This window comes from Neodiprion virginianus, chromosome 5 (assembly GCF_021901495.1).
Source record: "Neodiprion virginianus isolate iyNeoVirg1 chromosome 5, iyNeoVirg1.1, whole genome shotgun sequence".
Classification (NCBI taxonomy): domain Eukaryota; kingdom Metazoa; phylum Arthropoda; class Insecta; order Hymenoptera; family Diprionidae; genus Neodiprion; species Neodiprion virginianus.
The window spans coordinates 19,125,212-19,149,739 of NC_060881.1; the positions used below are offsets into that span (position 1 = coordinate 19,125,212).

At 36.2% G+C, this 24,528-nt stretch overlaps 1 protein-coding gene across 1 annotated transcript in view; it reads left to right on the plus strand.

Moving 5' to 3' along the window:
- Positions 1–23,815, plus strand: part of LOC124304945 (F-box only protein 43-like) — a 49,088-nt gene extending 25,273 nt beyond the window's left edge. The window contains exon 2 of the mRNA XM_046763757.1: positions 18,884–23,815. Within this exon, the coding sequence (XP_046619713.1) occupies positions 18,884–19,132 (249 nt within the window). The 3' untranslated portion in view covers positions 19,133–23,815. The remainder of the gene's footprint in view (positions 1–18,883) is intronic.
- The last annotated feature ends 713 nt before the right edge of the window (positions 23,816–24,528 follow it).

Here is a 24,528-nt window from a genome sequence, read left to right on the forward strand (position 1 = left end):
GTTTCAAATCGAGTTATGGTAGAGTGAAAAATCGGTATTTTTTTCGCGTAATCTTTTTCTACGCTGTTTTTCGTCTTGCGGAATATTTTCTGGTATTACATCTTGAAAGAAGAGAAATTACATTGCAATATTTCATCAAGGTCGATATTTCCGACAGCGGAAAAACTTTTTGATATCCAAAAATCGTTGAAAGAAAATACTTGATCTGGTTTTGAGCCTCATCTAAAATACACTCGAATTTCTTTCGGATCAAGTATTTTACCAAGTACACATATCTCTTTTGTTTTGAAATTACAGTAACCAGTCATACTCTGGCTAACATTCAAACATTGATAATGCGAGTATTATACATAACCGTCATCGACGCCCGCCGCGCTTCATTCATATTCCGCGATTGAACATGAGATTTTGGAATTCATAGAAGAACAAGACGTATTCAAATATATATTATCGCAATGTCCGTTGTTTTCAACGTATAATGATCTAACTGGAGAGAAATAGTTGAAAGTCTTATTGTGACCACTAGCAAGGAAGTTATATATTTTTTCACCCTCGACATTTTTTCTGCAGGGTCCAAATTTTCTAAAATAATAATATTCAAATATTATAGCAGCCATGTAAACAAATGAACGTTTCGAATAATATTTGGTCTTGAAACGTTCTCCGATTTGCCCGAAAACTTGTCAAATTTCTCAAGAATTGTTTTTCCACATCTCTGAAATTGATGAACGTATTAAAAAAAAAAAATTTCCGCAAATTTGCTATCACAGGCAAACACATAGGATAGGGTTAAAATGCTGTTGCATACATTTCATCCATGTATGACAATATTTTTATTGTAATACTTAACTTTATTGTAATACCAAACTGACGCAAATTGTACAGATCGAATTGCCAAAATATTATACATGTATCATATCTATCTATCATCAGCATCGCGAAAGGTTAACGAACGTCGCTGAATTTCCCCCTAAAAGCATTAAAATACATACATAACCCAACATATTATATTACGCATTATCCTGGGCACGGTGCAGTCGCACTATGCGACTCTATTCTCTCTGCTCAAATCGCCTCGAAGCCGTTGCGTTGGTCGCCGTTCGAAGCTATGATGAAAGGGTTGGGGGGTGTGGCGGGGTGTAGAGGGAAGAGGGAAGAGGCGGCGGGGGTATGTAAGAGACCGTAAAGAGGTACCCGAATGTGTGATGATGGCCAGCGGCAGCGTCTTTCTCTCCCCTACCTCTCTCGGTAATCCCGCGTCGCGGTTTTCGCCGTTAGCGAGGCTGGCGAGCTAGCGTCACTCCTGTGAGAAGGACGTGGAGGAGACTAGCGGGGGAGGGGACGACGCACGACGCGGTGCTCTGTTGCTATGCGCAGCACACCATCCGGCCTCTCAAGAGGTCGTTCGCGATCCTTGTTACACACGAGAAGACTGCGCCGTGCGTGTTGGGTTTATGCGCGTGTGCGCGTGCGCCATGTGATTATTATTCGCGAGCCGAAAGCGCATGGGCCGAACTTTTGATACACGAAAAACACAACGAGTTTCTTCTTCTTCGTCGTCGTTGCCGCTATAGAGGATCAACTTTTTCATTCTTCTTTCCTCCCTTCCTTCTCTCTTCCCTGATTTTTATGATTGTGCTACATCGTTCTCTCGACCTGGATAACACTGCGTGAGGATCCTCCTTTATCCCCCCTGGTCTTCTCTTCGATTGTCCACTCCCCCTCCCCCGTCCCTTCCACTTTTCCCGCTCGCAGTTTGTCTAGACGCAACCGTGATAAATTCCATTTACTTAGGGCGACGGGGCCCCAAGAGAAGCAGCGGCAACGGCAGCTTCACTAACGTCGACGACGACGACGACGACGGCACAGACCCACATGTACGCACACATGTACACATGCGCGTAAACCTTACACACTTTTTCCCGCCGTTCTCTGTCCGCTTAGCAACAAGAGGCGATTCTGTGTCTATTTTTTTTTTTATATCCAACCTCTATTATATCTTTGAAATTCACTCTTTATCTGTTTAAATGTATCATCAGTTTTTTTAAATCGATATTCTCTATCATTTGTTATTTTTTTGCTTCAGGTTCTCGTCCGAATGTATCTTATGCGATCTTCTTTCTGTTTACGTCGCGTTATTTTATTTTTCTTTTTCGTCTCATTCTGGTTTTAAAGAGTTCCTCCGAACTATACGCATCACCGTTATTTTTTATCGTTGTCGTAGTTATTTCAAGGTGTATGGTTTCTATTTTTCTGTATTATTTTTTTTTCCGCTCATATTCCGAATGAAAAAAAACAACAGTAAACGAAAAATCAAAAAACAAATCCGTTACTTGTCCATATTACATGAACGTTAAATTAGATTCCCGACTGATTTGTACAAATAAGAAGAAAAAAAGATGGAATCAAGAGAGACGGAAAAAAAGAAATGTTACCGATTAAAAATTCCTGACGAAAACCAAGGTAATGGAATATCGTCGTGTTGGCTCCATTTCAATAATATAAACACGTGCGCGCGAAAGGGCGCGCTCGCATGTATTTCCTTTTTTCAATTCGCTCCCCACCGCTGAATACGCCTAACCTTGCCGCCAATTTCGTACCTCTGTACTATAGTTATTATTCTACCAGTACGCTGAATATTTTACGTGTTTCATTTAGTCAGTAGTTTCTGTTTGTCTTTTGTTTAAATTTTTTTTTTTTTTTCATTCTCGTGTTCAATAGTAGAATATTGTCGGAAAAAGGAAATATTTCGAATCTCTGGTCTGCAACTGTAATTATCATAATGCTTTACATGTTTCAAGAATGTGGCTAATTAATATAAGTTCTTTTCCGCCGTCCCGAATACCTATCTGTAACGTGTTATCACAATCACGGTAAAGGGAGAAAACAGTGTCAGAAATAAAGGTTTGAACAAGAGGAATAAGAATCTTGTATTATAATGTTGTTCAAATCGTGGCAATTTACGATATTGACCGAAATTATTGAAATTTTTAGTTTTTTAATATTCGGAGTTGAAATTTCACCTGTTACGTTTTCCCACTTAACGGATTTCGAAATCGGAAATTAGAAAAACTGAGTGATTGGTAAGAATTCGAAATTTTGATTTATCCTAACTGACGTGATCCCAACGTCACTAATCGTACCGCAGATGTCTTTATTTTCGTAATTTTTGCTATGGTTTTCGCATTCTGTTTATATCCAAAACAAATTTCCCGCTATTGCAAGGATGAAAAGAAGACCCGTAATAAATCTAGTAGCACAAAATGCGAAAATGTGATTGTAATTTTTTTTTCTTCCCATCGTCGGGGCTCACTGCTCACTGAAATTCCGTGGCGAAGGCGACGCGCACGCTGAGCCGAGCGCGGGAAAAAGATGGCGGGAACCTCGGTGGCGTGGCTGCTGCATGGCCTCGGTTGCAGCGCTGCGCGCGCACATCTCTCTCTCAAACCAAACCGTTCAGCGGCTCACGCCCGCGCAGCACTCAATCGCTGTTCGAATTTCGAACGCAGCGACGCACCACGCGGCGCCTTCTAACAATAAGTATCATGCACACGAATCTGCGCGTTTCTTACGCTCCTAGCAACCGGCTAGTCTCAGCTTCTTGTTCAGTACGTCCGCGTCTTTTTTCCTCCCTCGCTAAGAGCCTCTCGCTAGTATTTTTGCAAGTCCGAGAAACACTGCATTTAGAAGTAATATACTTGCGAGTTTTTGTCTATTATAACGATTTAAATATATAATACGTACACTGAGAGAAAACAGACTTCATTGACCGCTAATCTTTGATTATACGAATTGATTCACTTTTATTCCCTTTGTATTAATTCTACAAAGCAAGGAACAACTTTTCAAAACACGTGAGATTTTTCCAAGTTTTTCTAGATTTCATCCAATTACTTCACATAATGAGATCTGTCTTTCAACATCATTTATTCTCCTACCATGGTATTATGAAATAATTTCAGGAAATCAGTATAAGACTCGCTTCAGTATTGATGTAATTATTTACTATACATAACTATGTTTATTTAACAAGCAGTTACTTTGAGTCCAGTTAAAGTTTTTTTTTTTTATAATGTAGTACTTGGTAAATTACCTTCTGAAATCTAAAGATTGTTACCAGGTTACATGCGATGTGATGATACACAAAAATATGTATATATAAATTGTCATATGTGCGTCATACAACTGTGTGAAATTTTTTTTTTTATGATCATTAACACACCGTCGTTATTATTATCATCATCATCCTTGGTGTTGTTTCTGTTATTGGTGCTATTTCTGTCTCTTGTTAGTTTTTTACGATTTTTTTTATTTCTATCATTCCTTTCGAAGCTCGCGAAATTAACGAGGACACGCCTCCTTTCGTATAGAATGATTGATAGTAATAATTATCCCGTTGCATGCCGGTTAATTATTATCCCCGGTGTATATAACAGTATAATGTATTATGTACATCGCATATCTATATAAAGATATATACCTAACGCACTGGTCGGCAGATAGAGAGAGCGGAAAAAAATATAACACAAAACAAACAAAAATGAAATGAAACAAATCCAATGTGTAGAATAAGTTATGATAGAAAAAGGGAGAGCCGGAGCAAAAGAAAAATATATACGTGGATAAAATTGAAAGAAAAGAACTAGACGGCGAGGCCGGAAAGAAAAAGAGTGCGAAATCGAGTGAGAAAAAAAGAGGAAACAAGCATATTGGTGAAGCTCCAAAAATTTCCATGCAACGATGCTGTGGGAACAAAAAATTTCACCCTACTGCTGCTACTGCACTGTGGTTGAAACAGAACACCTCTGTGATCTTGCTGTCTCCTTTCTCTTTCATCTTGGGTCGCGATATATACGTGCGAAAAATGTTCCCACGTCAGTTTTGGAAAAAGGACAAGACATTGGAATGTACGAAAATTTGGTTCCTCGAAATTTTGTATACTATATGCAAACGTTGGTCGCATACAAAACGTGCGCAAAAACCTTAGATTCGATTGTGGGAATTCCATTATTTATTTTTTTTGCATTAATACCTAGTGTAATAATCTATGACAGAAAAGTTGATTAAAATTTTTTACGAGGATAAAAGAATAAAAACGACTCATAACAATCATCGCCATCTAACGAGTTACGGTTGAAATACTTGGTGTTGAAAAAAATATGGGAATAAGTTTAATTAATGAATATCATATGAAAAGTAATGCCGTGTTTCTCGATATTTTCGTTAATCATTGCCTTTCTTGGGCACCGTTACAAGAAACTTTGTACGAATAACTGTGCGGTTTCAACGGAAATGTCATATTCCCGAAATTCGTGGTTCTTGCACATTTTTGGTTACCGCTTGGTTACCGCCGTTCCGCTGGAAGAGAATTAAGGACTGACAACTGTGACCGGGGGGATCGTCCTAATCTTGGAAAAGGTTGGGTTTGGCATACAGAGAATAAAGATAACCTTCATAAACCGACCGTCGTCTTCACTCGTTCATTATATGGTCACCACCGAAACCCCGTGGATAGGATTAAAATCCTCTCCTTTTTGTCGGAGACAATAATTCGTCGTGAAATCGTAGGACTGAGACCGGTAGGATGTACCTGTATAGTGCACTTTATATATTATAAAACCGTTGACGATCCACTTCGTTTGATCAGGTAAATTCTTGTACGTAAGTAACCACCGTTGAAACTCATGCTGCAGTTTCGGCTTTGGAATACGGAATTTGTTCTATGAAAAACAGTTTCAAATTCTAGAAAATATTTTCCGTACATTGCGCAGATTTACTCGTGGACAGTTAGTTAAAAATGTATGAGATTTGCTTCGATAACACAGAACGTTCAATGAAATGAAGTGTGGAAAAAAAATTACCTCTAAAATTACAAGAGCGGATATATTTGGTTTGATCTATGCACATTGAATTGATCGAATAGAATGAAGTTTAATCTTTCTATCAATTGAAATTTTTCAGTCTATGTATTTGCAATTGTGAGTTTAAAATGAAAACGTCAGAGTTACACCTAAGAATAGGTTAGAATTTGTAGTAAAACCGTGAAGTAATTTCCCTGCGACATGTTTTGGCAGTACGGAACGATTGCAGTAAAGCGTAAAAGAGGATGGACAGGCAGGTGTAGATAGGAATATTAAAGCGCATTAAAACTTTCGACGGAAGGTACGAAAAAGGAGATACCAGGGTAATACCTTATACTTGTCCGGAGGCCCCAGGTATAAAGTGGGAGGTAGATTTCCTCAATATCCTAGAAGCCTGTAACAATACAGTTTGAGCCTTGGGGTTTAGGGCCTGCAACAGGGAATCCTCACAAAGGGATAATAACGGAATTGTAAAGTAGAGTGAGAAAAAGGACTTGCCAGGTACCTGTTCGGTCTTATCGTAATTGCTTGACGGCGTTAGTTTAATTATTTATTAGATACCCTTGTCCTGAACCTGTGAACGGAAAGCCTTGGGCTCAGGGTGTTCGGGCAGTGCAGTGAAAGTACTGTCGGGGAAGGATGATTTATGATTTTGCAAATGGTGGAATGTAACCGAGACGATGAGTGCAATTTTCACGGATATTTGTATGGCAACTTCTTGAAACACCGGAAACACTGGAAAATCCAAAGTTATTCGTGAAAGTTTGATACGAGAGTCAGGAAATTTGATGATCACTTCACTGTCAGGATGATTACAAATCTTTAATATCAGGGGAAAGCAGGAAGTTCTCGGCTAATTTCCGAGGTGCTGGAGAATAAAGTTAAAATTCAGGCTATAGAATTCAATAAAAATTATTTTAAAATCTAGTTTTAACACTTCGACTAAGAAATGGTTCAACTGATCACTAAGTTCCTTGATAAAATTTAGTGAACCTCCACGTAGAGAATGAATTAAAGCTGCAGGAAAAAAGAGACACATCAGGTTTTTCGGTAAAATATACTTCGTAAAATGCGGCGTTTTCTCCAAATACAGTAAAAACTACTGTGCGCAGACTAAAACCTGTTACATTTGCAGTAAAAAAAAAACAGTTGACATGGGTATTTTTTACGAAAAACCTTTATGTGTCCCTTTCTTCCTGCGTTTTTGAGTAGAATCTATTTTTTTATTTTCTCGGTGTTGATGGAATGTCATCAGGAAGTTCGAACTTCGGTTCTATGAACTACGGTGTTACCGTTTTTCAATCAAAACAGTCTCCAGTGTTCTTTCATGTTTGAATTCAGTATAATTCAAAACGAATCGTTACATTTCGTGAAGTTGACGTGACTCGTAGTCTAGCTCTAGCAGCACTTGGCAGCATTCTTTCCTTCTAGTACAGGCAATAGGGGACCCGTTACTCTTCTCCATAATGCACTAAATTACAGGAGTTATTTTTTTCATAAATAGGTTCAGTATGACGTACTGAATGTAAATTCATAAAATCCTTACAAATTTTAAGGGCGAAGTGCCGTCATTTTGAGAAAAACCGTTTCGCACGGTTACGGAGATATAGGCCGAAACGGTTTTTCTCAAAATGGCGGCACTTTCGCCCTTAAAATTTGTAAGGATTTTATGAATTTACATTCAGTACGTCATACTGAACCTATTTATGAAAAAAAATAACTGCTGTAATTTAGCGCAGGAAAAAATTCCCTATTGCCTGTACTATTCATCCTGCGAAGAGTCGCTTCATCGTGTTGGGCTTGAGTACACATGGAGCAGACATTCCTAGATTTACCCTGAGCGTCTCTCCGTCAGAGGATCTGCTCTCGAAGGGTCCCTGGGTTATCTCTAAATATCGTAAATCTATGCCAGGGCCTGTGAACTTGTCGTATAATTAAGTCTTTTCCTCACACTAATACACTAACACTTGGTGATATGCGTGCTCAGTAAGCTCAAACTATTTTTCTGACAAGGAAGGTCACCTTACTGCACCCCCACAACCTGGGTCAAAAAAATTATATTTTGTAGTTCACACCAAAGTATAAACCCTCACAAAAAATTAGCGGCCCACTCGCATATTTAAGGGGTGAAATTAATTCTCAAAAATTGGTGGTTTTTTCGTTTTTCGCTGATATCTTCGAAACAAAAATAGATACGGCAAAAGTTTAAATAGCAAAGTTGTTCATTTGTTTACTACAAATCTTCACCGCATATGGTGTATAGAATAACTTTCTCAATCGAATGAGACTGATTGTGAAACTTCCATTCTAAGGTTATAAGGTTTACAAGTGGCATATTTTGGTAAAGGATGCTTTTACAGTATTCATATTTAAGCTTTAACGAAATGACGATGTATATTTTCGATTTAGCGTATTTCGTTTACCGGGTTTAAATCGCGACGAAGAGATTCTGTAACGAATTTCAGTTTCTTGGGCTTTTGCCTCTCTTTCTCTCTCATTGTCAGAGTTCTTCGAAATGCGATGCTCGAATTATTTCGATTCACAGTAAAAGCAAGAAGAAAAAATTTGAAACCGTCTAAAATTTATTTTGCAGCGACAGATTGTTACCATGCAACTACAACCGGTCCCTGGTATAATTACAACTGTGCCTATTGTCGACCTGTTCGCCGCGTCTTTTTCTCCCGACTCCTGTTTTTCTTTTTCAGATTAATATCTGGATGCAAATTATCAACCAGTTTTGCAGCGCGATCAACATACGACCTTGTTGTGATTTTCCGGCACTCGTACCCTACAATTTCGTTACTATTGTGAAAATATTATTTACAACTTATATTTTCAATCAAATTTATTTCTCCCTTTTTGCGTATTTTGTCTTTAAGATATTAGATTCAACTAGTAGAACAAAAACTACACAGAATCTATAGATAATCCAGTCAGTACAATTTATCCGTATATGGTGCTGTTATACGTTCAGCTTCCGAACTATAACTTAGTAATTTATATTGTATAGAAATGGACTTAAAGACATTTTTGGGGGATTTTCGGGTTTCTGATCGAAGCAGATATCTTTTTTAACAACTTGGTATAAGAATAAGGATAGAGAAGAAACTTGCAATTGTGTATAATTATATATGGCTAACCTAACCTAACTCAACCTACAACCAAGAGTGATTCATAGAAATGACTGACAGGATTTTTGGCCCTGGGTTGCATGATGCGGTCGAATACGTATCTGTGTGTATAACGTATCGAACGTACCTAATGTGTATGATTGGCGATGTATATGACATGTATATTGTTGAAATTATAAAGCTACCGCGGCGAAATATCGCGTGCACAAGATTGGAAACGGGTGAGAAGCAAAAAAAAAAAAACGGTTTCCTTCTTACGTTTTGTTCTGTTCGTTCACATTGTTTTTTTTTCCTGCTTTGCTTTTCTGCCGAAAGCGTTTATATAATGGTAGGATATGTCTGTCTCGTAATTTTACGTCCGACGTTATAGCGATGCAGTTTAGAATTTAGGAAACGCAACGATTGCAAAATAAAGAAATAGACAAAGAAATTGAAACAAAAGTAAGATGGACTTGAACAGATTTAGTCGTAACTAATTCGCAACGTGTGCATGGTTTCTGTAACATAACTTCACCCTAACCCGCATTTCACATAATTAACAAAAAACTAATACCCTCTGTGCATAAAGTTACACAAGTACACCACACCTCTGTAGGTAAACATGACGCAGTCGTCTCTCTGTGAGGCAGAACATAAAAGTGATCAATGCATTGCTACAGCTGTTAGCCGCCAGCAGGCGGCGGGAAGCAGGATGATGGCTATCATACCGAACCATACAGTGGGGTACAGTCCTGATCAAGGACTTTCGAACGGTTCGCAGTCGTCTCCCCCGCTGCCGCCAGTCGGACCAGGTCGCGTTGTTTTGACTGGATCGGACTTGAACCCATCTAACACCGGGATCAATTTACACGATTCCGATCGCGTCGTCGACCGCGTACCGAAATTCGCCTCCCCCCTTAGACTTTCAGTTCTTCCTTTTCTCCTTTTTCTCTTTGTCGGTACCCCGATCCTTTCTCACTGGATGCCGTCATACCGTAGAGTAACGCATACTTGGGTATCGACAGACAAATGTGTCTTTTTTGCCTGCCGCGATAAGTCGCTGCGATAGATCCATCCTAACCTATGATATCGTGACGTGAAGTAACGTAGCCTAACAAATCATATCGCATCATAACCTAACGTAATCGTGTCATGACCTACGTTAACATATCATATCGTAACCTAACCTAACCTCGAAGTTTCACGTCTTGAAAACCTGACGAAAATTTTGATGCGAATATTGCATAGCTCGCGTCATCGCGAGGAACGTAAAAATCGTCCCGATGTAATTCGTATCTCATCTATCTCTTCTCCCGTGTGTAGATGATACTCTCCCGCTTTATCTCGCTCTCTCTCCCTCTCTCTCTCTCTCCTTCTCTCTCTCTTTTTTTCGCCCGCTCTTTCTACAAGCTATGTGAACTCTGCGTAGCTGTATTCGTTGGGATTTACTATATACGTGTTGAATGTTGATGCGTTTGTACGATTACAATATACAAAGTGGACGATGTAAAAATAGCTATACGTAGAAATAAAAAGAGATTCGATCCAGTCGGCTTTTTTTTCAATTTAACGGTATCTAAACTCATTTTGACAGAGCTAGTCACTTGCGAATGATGCTGCATTTTGTTGGGGGAAAAAAAAAACTCAAATGGATTGTCTGATTTGAGCGATTAGCTGCGTCAGTAAATACTGTGTCATGTTTTCAGTTGAGAAATTAATCCTCGCTGATCAATATGGCCGCCACTTATGATTGGGCAGTAAATCGAAATGGCACACGAGACTTTGGGTGCAGCATTGAATACAATTTACTTTCTATGCAGAATTGAAAATGAGTTTACACAGGTTGTATATATTTAGGTATCTAAAGAGTTACGTGTTCCTCTTTTTACAAGTTAATATCTAATTGTAAGTACATTATATAGTTTGTAATCCAAGTATACGTACACTGAATAGATACGTGTAATAATTAGGAGAGAATCGGAGGTGTTGATACGTCGCATCGGTATAACACGTATCATAATGTACATACGTAAACTTGTCATGATAAATATTCCGGGAGCGAGCGAGAGGATTACCACTAACCGTCCCCTTCCATCCAACCTTTTCGCATCCATTATTCAAACCTGCAACCTGTGAAACCGTGAAAATATCTCTTGTTGGTCATTCAGCAAACGACGCGATGCACAAAATAGTTGCGGCCTGGGTAGCAACAGGTGATTGGTACAATTCAGGCGCCCCTTGCCGTTATAACATATAATGCGTTGTATATCAGCGCGTGTCGTCAAGTTTGGATATCAGATAAAAATGATCGTTCTCTCTTTGGCTAGTTTTTTTCCTCTTCTTAATTATTTTCTGATTTTTTGCTCTCATCATCCAAGGAAAAATCGCTGCGGAAGAGATGGTGAAATAAAATAACACGAGGAACAGAACAGAACCGATATTTAGAGGCGTCGTTTTTTGCTATCAAATCCCTGCTGCAATGCTACGTTAACCATTTTTTGTTATAGTTTTTTATTTTTTTTTTTGTTCATCGTAGTTTTTTTTTTTAACCTTTAATCAACACCGATGAGCAGTGAATAAAAGAAACACAAATTATTGGTTTGATAAATCAAATTTTTATTCCGTCATTGTTTACAGGTATATTTGTATTTTAAGATGCTATATTTTTGTTTCGTTTTCTGAAAACCAATATCGAGTTTCAGAAAAAGTGAAACACGTGAAATAAATTCGAACTAGAATAACTATTAAATAAATAGTATGAAAAACAGTATATTCAATTGTTACATGATAAATTATCATTGATGAATTTAGCTATGATTGAGAAAAAAAATTAACCTACTGCCGTACAAAATTTCTCTGACGCATTAAAGTTTATCCAAAGAATTGATTCACAAATAAAATGAGCGGTCATTCGTAATAAGAAAAATCAAATGATAGAATAACATTTAGGTAACAACATTGAGACTTATTTAGTATAAATTTATGGTTTTAAATTTTTCTACTGTAAGAAAACACGGCGTTTAGATTAAATGCGTGCGGATTAGCCTAGCTATAGAGAAGAGAAAACGAGAAGAACGAACATTGTCACGTTGGCAAAGCTGTTTGGCACAGAGTAATCGGTATGTAGAAAGCACGCGCGATTTTCCCGCCCGATAACTTGTACCGAAATTTAGGTAGGTTGCCGGTAAAGGGACCTCCTGTACGGTTACTTTTGTTCCTTATTATTAGACGCGTTGACCATCAGTAGCGCGACACGGCGTTGAAAAAACAACACATACACGAGTTGACGCGGCAACAGTTCGCTTGCGCAAGAAAAAGCGGGCGTCTAGAGATATTAACTGACTCTAAAATAATAATTGCATGGCAACAAGAGAGCAGCAGCAGCAGCAGCAGCATTCGCAGCAGCGGTACAACAGTGACTCCTCTCATAGGAGGCCCAAGTAGTGATATAATACACCTATACCGACGCACAAGCGTTGGTATCGCTTATTATTATTTTCGGGTGTACACAGACGGGTCAGCGCAGCGCCTCTGGCCCAGATCCAAACGGCCGGGCCGTTCTTTCCTTCCTAGGCCTCAGCTGTGCCGCTGTCACGATTTCGGTATAATAATACACACGTATCCGCGTCTCTGCAAATTTATTTACGTGTGCGGTCGCAGGTATAATAAATACATGTATGGGCAATTCCGCCAATTATTATCGGTCGCGAACGATCGGGCATCTGAATCTCGATTCTCCTACAATTTTGACACGTTCTTGCGTCTACCAAATTAGAAGAATCGTTTCACCGTTTATCAGAAAAATTTTTTTTTTTTCTTCGTGGAACTTTTGCCCTCCGAGTTGTGTTACTTTCTGTCGCGGTGAAAGAAATTAACTCGTGAAATCCCCCCCCCCCCCCCCCCCCCCCTCCTCTTTACGTCAAAATGACCGATATTTTCGATTATAATCCGTTCCTGGACAAATCTTCGGCGTCAATCGAAGAAACACTTTTTTGGCTGTAATACGAATTTTTCAAGATTTCACAACCGACAAAAAAAGTATAACGGAAAAAAAGTGAAGTTATTTTGATAATCCTATCGAGAAATCTGAGTGTTCTGATGAATGATGTAACGATGCGATATCGAAATTGCTGCGAAATCAACAATATGTGCCGCACCTTATCGTTTACCCGTAACTTGCGGAATTGCCTATATATATATATATACATATATATATATATATATATATATATATATGTCTCCAGTTTTAAATATCGTCTACAAATCACCCGCCAAAAAATTCTTCATTACACTCGAAACTCGTTGCCCCAGGATTTCAGGTTAGGTTAGGTTAGGTTAGGTTAGCCAGAGATTGCCTTCTTCCCAGCAGCTTCGATCCGTGTGTATATGCGTAGCGGTGTTCGGATATTTGTGATACAAATATGCAAGCGTGTATGTGTTTCTATATATCTATATAACTATGTACCGAATTTTGGTTGGTAGCAATAAAGGCCGCCCGGCAACAAGGATCGGACGTGAGTCGACGCAACGCGACGCAATTCGCCGCCGTGACGCTTTATCGCAATATCGTGTACATTATTGCATATACGTAATAGGTATATTTATTCATCAGGATGATTTATAATCCGTGATACGATTTCATCGCAAGATATTATGAATTATACAGGCAAAGTTGTTCATAGAGCTCTGTGTAATAGATATAATAGTAATTAAAATTGCAATGTTGGTACGGAACGTGCTGCAGTTTAGTTTTAGTAAGTTGGCAGACACGCGCCATACACTTTTTATTTTAGGATTCTGTATCGCCGTTTTTTTCTTTTCTTTTTTCGTTTCGGTTAACTGTAGCTAACTTATAATGAACAAATTGTTAACCGATAAATCGTTATTCGATTTATTTTTAATAGAATTCCTTATCTTGTGGTATTTTGCTGTATTGAAATCGTAACTATAACAGGAAAAATGACAGTTATATAATTATATATATTTGTTTTCGAGTCTCGAGAAATTTAGAAGGACAGAGTTTTTCAATTCAGCTATAATCATGTGTAAAATGATGTTGATAAAAAGAACGGGGAAACCTGCCGAAAACCCAGAAATATACTTCTGTCGATTTTCCGCATGCAACACGAAATTAGTTTTTTTTTTTCTCAGATCGCAAGTCGCGTACCTAGTTCATGCCATATTACGAAATACGTTGCATAATATGATGAAATGATTGATACTGTTTAAATTACGAAAAGCTTTTATTATTTCATTATCGTAATGAATAAAATCGGAATCTTTGCGAGTTATTAAATAAATTGTACATGGTATTTGGCGAAGTTTATCTAGGCGTTATTTTTCTCCGCGTAGCCATAAATCGGACATTGAAGTCCTAAAATTGCAAATAACCAGGAGCTTTGTGATACTTTCCCACGATCTTTCGGTTCGATGCAAAAGCGAGGCGGTTTGATGAAAATCGAGCAAAGTAAGTCGGCGGAAAAGAAGAACAAAAGTAAGAACACATCCGAAACAAAGAAACAAAGGACAACCTGCAGCCTGTTGCAAACGGCATGGCGAACTGCGTGGCTTTTTGTCACCCACTTCCCATAACAGCGTTCGTCCTGTTCGTCGTATGGCGAAAGCTCAATGCATTGTACCAATTACGCGGGCTGCTGCTGCAGTGCGGTTGAAGCGATATAATTGCACTCCGAGCAGTAAAACTTTGCTGCGGAATGGGTCATAAGACGGGATTGATATTCACTCGGCGAAATTAATTGAATCAATGACATGAGACGGAGATGGAGACTGATTAATTTGAGGAAAGGAAATAATCTCACGGATGCAAGAGCTCTGCAGAATTCTGGGAATTATACGGGGGTAAATTCAGTATTGTCAAATTAGTCGTATTTGATCTCGCTCTAGATACAATACACAAATGTAATTTGTATTTTATTTAAATTAAATTGCAAATTGTATTTATAATTTGTGTTCTATTCATCTCTTTATAAATAAAACTACAATTGTGATTTGAATTTTGTTGTAATTGAATAATCGCAATTTTGTCCATCAGTGATTCATTTGAAAAATTAAGGCATGCGGCCAAAAACTACAAAAAATGGTAAACAATCCCTGAGAATTTAAAAAATCATGAAATTAAGAAGTTTTATCGTGAAATCCGAAAGTAAAAATTAGAAAAATATCTCCAGTTTTAAAAAGTGAGAGTTTATCTTTATGACCTGGTATTAAAAAAAAAAAATTCGCGCAAACGGATTGTAATAAACTTGAAATATATAGTATACACAGATTGAATAAATACGACTATTTCCTACATTTTTGTATATAAATTGGTAGTCGTTTTTAATTATGTCAGTTAATTTATCGGTCCTGAATCATTTTTGTTCACCAGTCTCATTATGATGATCAATATATTACTCTTGTTTTATTCTGTTTTTGGAGCGTATACCGAGAACATTTTTCGTATCTAGTCGCTCTTTATGATATTTTAGACGGAGTTTTGAAATAGTGTAAGAAAGATGAAAACACGCATAGATATCTGAGAAACAGAGGCGAAAATCTGTATTATAAGGTCCTTTGCGCACGGCGGCGGAAATTCGCTGCTGCGATGATCAGCGGAGTTGAAAAACGCTGGTCGGCAGGCAGCCGACCAACCAGCCGAATAGATCCTCGGGACGGTCGAAATTAAAAATCGTAACTTGACACCGATTTAAAAGTTTCGGATATCGAATTACGGGAATACTCAACTATACACGTCGCCGTTCTTTCCTTACCTTCATTCGATGTGATGGGTGAAAGGCTGGCTGTGTGTGCATACCTATGAATAATATAATAGAGATGCCTAAACAAATTGCCGACATTTTTCAATCCAGCACAACTTTAATATATCTGTATCATACACAAGTATTATATAGACATTCGCGAATTAATTACGTACGTGGCTCTCAATTCCAAGCCACCGGTTGTCACTTATTCACAATCAGAAAAAAAATTCACACACACACACACACACACACACATACACAGTTTTGCTTGCTGACTATTCATGCAATCTATGATTTACGATAATCTCCATCTTGCTTAAAGTTTAGTGTATCGATGCTGTAGATTTAGTTTTTGAATAATTGGGTTCAACAAATTTCAGAGTGGAATTTGCTTAACATCAAACAAAAAAAAAAAAAAAATACAAGTACACGGTATTTTAGAATCGACACTTCTGACGGTATTTTTACTTATTTGCCAAGATTGTTCAGTTACCGGAACCGAGTTTTCTAGCGCATTGATAAGCGGGGGAAAAAGTATACAAGCAACCGCGAATTTCCTTTACTATCGGTCTTTCAATTGATAAATACTCTAATGATAAAAGTAGGTACACGCACGTGTGTGTATGATATATAAGTACTTAAGATTGCGGAAGTTTACTGTGATAAAACAGAAAACGCGGTGGCGAAGAAACTGCGACAGTTCGGTTACAACGTATTTCTTATTGTATATTATAATGCTATTTCAAGTTAATCTATCATCAAGTTGTACGGATGTTTACATTCCTCGCAAACCAATTGAGAATTATTCGTTCGGACAAGTTTAACTGGGTTCTGTGTTGTTATAATCGCATGTGACGAAGTGATTCTATACAGTTTTGCGAAGTGTTAGATTTTCTTGTTTTACATAGCTATCTCAATAACCAATTCTATCTAGGTATCAATTACAGTCGAATGAATAACCGAACCTTATTCACAAGTATATTACACAACAAATTAAAAATAACTGTATGCACTAGTTCAACCGATTGTCACTATATCAGACATAAGATCAAGTAAATTTTACGACATGATCTTGGTATGGAAAAATCGAAATTTGACCAAATTGTTTAGTAATTTCTGATAGTATTTTGTTCCCGCCAACAGTTTTTTTTCTCTTTTTTTAAGCAATGCAGGTTGATTTGCTTTGGTATATAATAACTATTATCCAGGAACGCAGACGAAACCGTTCAGAGAGAATTTTTGCACAGGGTCTAACATGCTAATATTAATAATAGTAACAATACCCATACCTATAACCTTGAATTCCATTTGTAATTGCATATACATACAATTGTTCTGCACCCTGCGCGACGTGACGGGAGAGTCAAAGAACTCGCGTCAAATGTGCTGCCGCATGTCCTGGGAGTAAATTTCCTCTGTACCGGTTTACCGTATACATTCTAGTGAATTGACTTCCAGAAATTCCGGTCGCATAAAAATACAAGCGCAAAATTTTTTTCTGCATACGAAATACAGTTATACAATCAATGTGAACGACTATATATCACTTGTATCTATAGTTGAATGTAAAACTATTGTACATATTATCTCGTAATTGTTTCTGCAACCATACAATTTTCGATTAAACAGTAATATTATTATTTTTGCTTAGTGATACAACTATGTCTTTGTTCAGTTGAGCAAATTACTGTATGATTATAGTTGCTTGCGTACGATCTTTTAAATTAGAATTTTGTAGTAAATTAGCTCTCATCGTGATTATATAAAATGCAAATGTCTCGTGCTTAGCCTCTTAAGAAATTATTTTTGTTTAGCGTACTCAACTACATGTTGTTTTATTGGAGTGCATTTTTATACTGATACCAGTATTTACAGACATTATCGGAGTAACGTGAACGGTAATTAATTGGTTTCTCATAATTTTAACTTAAATAAATTTTCGCGGGTCATTATCATTTCTATTATATGTAATTGTAATTTTTCATCAAACGAAAATAGTCCTGATTATACAATTAATTGGTGCAACAGATAATGTTTTTTTTTAACACGCATGGCGAATGGATTATATAATACGCTTTTAATGTGAGCGGTAAATTAATAAAGTTAGGTTCGATTAAATTGATGTGAGAATAATATCCGTTAAGCTGTTATTCAATAGAAACGTGGATTCGGCCATGTGGTGTACATATATCTAGTAACGAGTTTCAATCACGCGCTACTTGTATGATGTTAGATCCAACTATTCGTATTTTTAGAATTACCATTTGTGGAATATATATTATGCTTCTATGGTTTCGTTTTTTTCCTGTTTCTTTTAACTCTATTTTCGTCGTCCAATATTTCATTCATGCTGTTGCGTATAGCAGCTACTTATTCTTAGTTTAAAACACGGAATCTTCTCCCACGGTCATTACGATTTATAGTTACAGCCATAGTATTTCCATGTGCATTTATGGAATTGTGTTTATGTGCCAATTCCACGATACATTGATGAGAATTATACGGAAAAAAAATTAATATTACGTATTCTGCGGGTATATACAGTTTGAGTACTACTTAACTACCTCCACAAATGTATAAAGAATGTGCTGTTTATCGATGTATGTATATACCGAGTTTGATGACCATATGGCGACGAGTTTTTTTTTTTAAGCCTAACGACACTTTCGTTTTTATACTATTCAGCTACGTGTTCCGTTCGCGCTGCTGTCATTCACCTTTAATTTTATCTATACACAAACGTGATAATACAAAGTCAGTAATTTGTCCGAATCATATGTCGGCCAGGCCGCCATATTGAATTTGAGGAAGATACTCAGACTTCGATTAAAAGAATACTTACCCGACTTTTTTCGAAATTAAAGGCTGAAAATCATTCTATCAATCGGTAGGCAGGTAACGTAACGCAAAAAATAGAAGTATCTTTTCAAACAAACTTGGTAACACGGTCTGAAAATGCGAGGTGAAAGCGTAATGGCTGCGAATTTTTAAACAGCTGTTTGTGTACCTCACTTTTCACTTTTGAACGCTGAAATCTATATATCTTTTGTCTCACTTGCTTGTTATCCTTAGTAACGTATAATAGGCTAAAAATTGATAAAAAATCGTAAGCAACAGATTAACAGACGTCTTTTTTTTGTCATGCTTTCAGGCTGCCCGTACCCTGGAACCCTCGAAGCATCTGGTTCGTTGTCCAGGTTGTTCGTTCGCGTGTCCGGTAAATGGTGAAAAGAATACAGCGTCTTGTACGCGACAGGGTTGTTCGATGGAATTCTGTATATTGTGCTCGTCGCAACACAAAGGCCCATGTAAAACAGCCTTGCTCGCGACGCCAACGAAGAGGAACAAGAGGCTGATAGCAGGATCGAGACAGAGCAAAAGGAATCTCCGGAGATTATGAAATTCAGCGAAATGAAAATATTATATGATAATTGAAACGTCGTCGTCTTAACCTCGTGTTATGATTTTCTACTAGTTATACCTGCATTATTCGCATTCGTATATGTGTTGATTTTGTTCTTTCTCCAACGACGTGCGAGGTGATGAGATTATAAATAGCACGTTGAATATTTCTGTTTAATTTTCATCGATCTAAAGCAGGATCGTGAATCTTTTTTGTTACGTTACAGGCAACAGGCAGCTTTTTCGCAGGAATTCTATTTACTGTGAAAAGCAAACCAGTTAAAAATACTGAACAAGAAGATATATTACATTTCCGTTCCTCGTAACGACCGATTGATCTGCCTTCATGAATTGTCCAAATATTATTTGGGATGAAAGAAAAAACTACTATTATAAAAATGTCAAAAAGATTAGGACAAATAATTGCATGCAAAATTGTGTGAAGAAACGAAAACGCATTCGAAATTTTTCTAATGAAACTAGAAGCAAAAGAGATTATCAAATACAATTTTCAAAAATGTGACGAACGAAAAATGCCTTTTGTAACCACCCACTACATGGCATGCGGTATAAATTTTATTTATTGATTTATGCATTTTTTTTCTGTGTGTGTTGAATCAACATGGGCGAGTAGTTGTTAAACGAAAATTATTTTCGATATTTTAATATTCCAATTTGAGATTTTTCATCCTTTTTTTAATGTACGAAGTTAAAAAAAACATACGAAAGTTGAACGCATTCACTGACACACCATCCACGGTGGATTAAAATAATTCTGTAAACGATCTTCGTACTTTCATTGTTGCAAAAAAAAAAAACAAAAAAAAAAAAGCAATTGAAGATCAATAAACAAATCATGCGCAAATGCACCAATTTGCGATTCGATAAAAAAAAAAGATGTATTTCCAACTGTCACTATTTTATTGTTTTTTAAGGCAGAATTTGATAATTTCTTTTACCTAAATTAGATCGCGCACACGATTGAACGAAGTGTGTAAAAAATTAAAGTAAGAAAAAAAAAAAACACGCAAAAGGTAGAAGAACGCGAAAAACATTTTTATTGATTTATTTCAACCTTTCTATTGACTCACGTAAATTTCGAATCTCATCGATTAATTGATAAATTGATTGCTCGATAAAATGTAAATTTTGTGCCATTAATATCGCGCCATAATAATTGCCATAATAAAGTTTAACAGACGGGTTTATATACACCATATACATATTTATGCACATTACCTACGTAACTATTTGAACTATATATATATGTGCGCAATATTCCGATTTCAAATTCTCACGTCAAGTATACCTTGTTTTAAAATGTCAAGTTACAAACTATTTTACAGTAATATTTTATAATATTATATACATATATACGCGGTCTGAATATGTTCGTTCAAAAATGAATTTTCATTTTTCATTTATTTGAAATTCATTTTTTCCGTCTCCGTATATTATTAAGTAATATTATAATATTGCGTTATTCGTATCCACTATTGTATGTTGTATGCTAATACAATATACTTTGGGGATCTAGCAAGAAGACTGCCTGTACAATATTCACATATGGACGCGTATTATTAAAGACAGTTATTTAACTTTATTCTAGAATACATTATATTTTATCTTAATATACTGGACTCATAACCGTGCAGCAACTGAATAATAATATACCTTACGGTGTCGATTATGAATGTACGTGAATTTTAGGATAAAATATAAGCCAGTCTTGCAGCTTTCCGACATTTTCATGGCAGAAAAATTCTCTATAAATTCATGGACGGATTGTAAACTATTATGACACTACTCAGGGTAAAGAAGATTTACAATGGTAACATTTTCATTAAATTATAACATCATTCATCAAATGATTGTTCCAAAATCGTAAGTCGAAGATTTGGAATTAAAATTTTCGTACAGCAACTCATTGTCGTTTGCCCCAATAGCGCTACTTTGTGCGTGTGTGTTTGTTTGTTTGTTTGTTGTGTGTGTGTGTGTGTGTGTGTGTATGGCGAATGGGTGTAATACAGTCTTTTCGTTCTTTCAATTTTATCGTATACGTATAAATTTCAAACTTCAAGTTTTTAACTCGTCGCGCTCTCTATACATTTAAGCATAGCTTCAAATATTTATTAAAAGTGCCTGTGTGTAATTACAAAATTGTCCCTAATAACATGATCAAATTATTGCTATTATTATTATTATTACTATTATGGTATTGCAATGTGAGGTAGACATAATAAATATACGTGTGTGAATCAAAAATTTTTAACGAAAAACCGAAAAAATAGAAGGATTTTAAGATCATTTTTGATGGATAGAAAAAATTAGAAAAAAATATTAAAATCTAAAGAAAAGTAATCGAAAGAGACGGAAATGACATTTCTGTGATATGTGCATGTGTATCTATCTGGTGTGCGTATATAGTAGTGGGACGTTTTTTCATTTTATTTTTTATTTGATGAAAAGAAAATGAGAAATTTTGTAGGCACAGTAATCTCGTTCAAAGACTACTTAATCAAAAGGAAAGTATTTTATCTAAAGTATGTGTGGGTGTGTATATAGTACATCATAGTTAATATTAATAGTAACAGTAATAATGATAATATAGTATATTAGTATGATAATAAAACGTATATGTTTACAGATAAGTTTAGGCAAACCTTTGATTATAGACGTGTTCATCCGGAATAGCGATGACTAGGAATGAAAATTAATGATAGTTTCTTGATGGTATTAATTAAATAAATAATTTACATCGGGTGTATGTACTCTTAGAAATCGTTTCGGTGAAATGGCGTTTTCCTCGAATTAGCGTCGCACGTTTTTATGTCAGTTTAAAAATGAGTATAGAAGTTTTGAATTCACCCAGTAAGTAAAGAATGAACGAAAGCAGACCGTGGGAAAGTGTGGAAAATTTCGATTTTTTATGTCTTGTGTTATTTTTTTTTTTAACTATCGCAAGTCGCATCGTTCCATTTGCTTTGAAGCGAAAATCGTATTACTTAATTCTTAAATTTGGTTTTATGTGCATGCGTTTGTACGTGAAAATGAAAATCTTCTGTATATGTTTTTTTAAATAACTGTTACGTAATAATGATATTAGTCAGGTCTGCTTAAATTTTGCGTGGCCTGGATCAGTGCGGATAAAATTTTTACTGAGCCATTGAAATAATAAGTGCCTATACATACGTCTAGTTACGGTTAGTTAAAGCTAAGAACAATTAATCTATTTGCGGTTAAATGAAAGAGCTTCTTATGATCCACAGATTTCTGACATTACCTATTCATACTCATCGAATCTCTAACGCGGCTTATCGTCGGTAATTTATTGGTTATTTAACTACCGGTTCATTCGTCGATACGAAAAATGCTTGTTCTTTTATATTTTGACTTGCATAGCTCCGTAATTGATAAAAATTATACTAAGTTTAACTCTCGCTGACAGCGATCTTATAATCGTTTGGAAATCAAAAGTCTAGACATTTTCCTTATTCGGCCAATGACGAAAACGCCGTGGAAACTCTTGTTTCGCCATATTTTACCACTTGTTAATAGAACGAACCGCTCAAAGTCGCGAAGTGGATGCTGTCAACTTTGATAGGCAGCCATTAAGATTCTCGGCGTAACATAACCTTATTTCAAATTCAAAGATTGTCCTTCTGTTTCTTATTTCCTGTTCATCCTCGGTATCGTTTCATTGTTATTATTATTACTATATTTTCCAATTTCACAGAACTTGAAATTCATCTGAAAATCTGACTACCTGGTTTCAACACTGTTGTATCTAAATTCTCTAAAATCTCTAAATTCAACCGCGACTTTGACTAGCAGATCGACGAGAATTCTGTAATACATATTCAGAATAATACGATGCCGTTGTAACTTTTCTACTTTCGCATTCAACAGTCTTAGATAAAAAAATTTATTTCGTATAGATTTTCTTCTGTGTGGAATCATTGTACCGGTTCTATGATGAATACTCAGGATAATAATAATCATTAATGATAATGATGATAACAATAAAACTGATAGTAATAATAATAGTAATAATAATAGTAATAATAATAATAGTCTGGTAGGAGCTCTGTTTTGTTTTATTTATTTATTACTAATTTTTTGTTATTCTTTCTTCTTGTTTTAATGTTTCTAGAGTAAGCTGTAATTGTTAAATTCTTAGTATTGAAAGAAAGGTGATACCAAATAAAAGGCATTTTATAACGAAGAGATATATGAAAGTTTGAAAAATGATAAAATTATCGAAGTGTTCTCAAGATAAATGAATAAATTAATAAATTCATCGTAGGAGTATTTGGTTTTGTACAATCGTAATGCCTATAATTAATGTGCCTATAAAAGAGTAGTCCTGAAGGATGATATGTAATAAAGGTGGTGCTCTAAGCTATTGAAGTATAAAATAAAATAAGAATAAAAAAAAGTAGAATGCTCAACACTTTGTATTACGTATTAAGAGGAAGGAATGATAATATATGTATGCTATTCAAATCTTTGGATGCTATACGCGAAGTCCCAGTTATTCGTTTTTAAGTATTTCCATGTTCCGGGTATTATCCCGTGTATAAGTTATGTCCTAATCCTAATCAAACTTTGTTGTGTAAGCCTTTTTCGGGTTCGTTCCTGTATTTTGTCAAATATTTCGAATATGAAAACTTTTACAGAAGACTATTTTATATGTTGCAATTTTATTCATCCACCTATTCCCCCTTTTCAATATATATATACTATATATACAAGAGTACAATAATACATTCAAACTCCAACGTGCATTGTAAAACAGTTTTCTTGGAATTACTGACAATGAGACTATCAGACCTCTCGATGGAACTACACTTCAGAAGCTCCATATTTTGGGCCACAGCAACATGTCTAGAAGTTTCAGTAGAATCTGTGATCCGGAGGTCTGATACATTACTTGCGAATAAATTATTAAGCATCGTAATTTTGCTAATTTTAGAAAATAATGTTATTATAATAAAACTTGGGCAATCCCTGAGTAATTACTAAAAATTTTCTGTAGACGAAAATATTCAAAACTGTCAAAGTGATTCCTCAAGTTGGTTTGCTCAAAAATTATTCTGACACGATGTGAAATCATCTCTGGTGAAATCTAGCCGATACAAGTGCGCAGAACTTTTCGTGATTATTATAAAGTAGTTATGCTTACCAAGAGATGGCGCCACGTTTCAAATGCATAAGTTAAATTCGACTGACGCTGGTAGGATTTTCCTACCGTCTGAGCTGAGCAATGTTGCAAACACAAAAGACCACGCGTTCGTTATTTAAAATCCTGTAGTCAGTATTTAAAGTCTAGCTAAAGAAATAATTAATAACATAAGCTGATGTAATCGATACAAAAAGTCGAACCGAATTCCA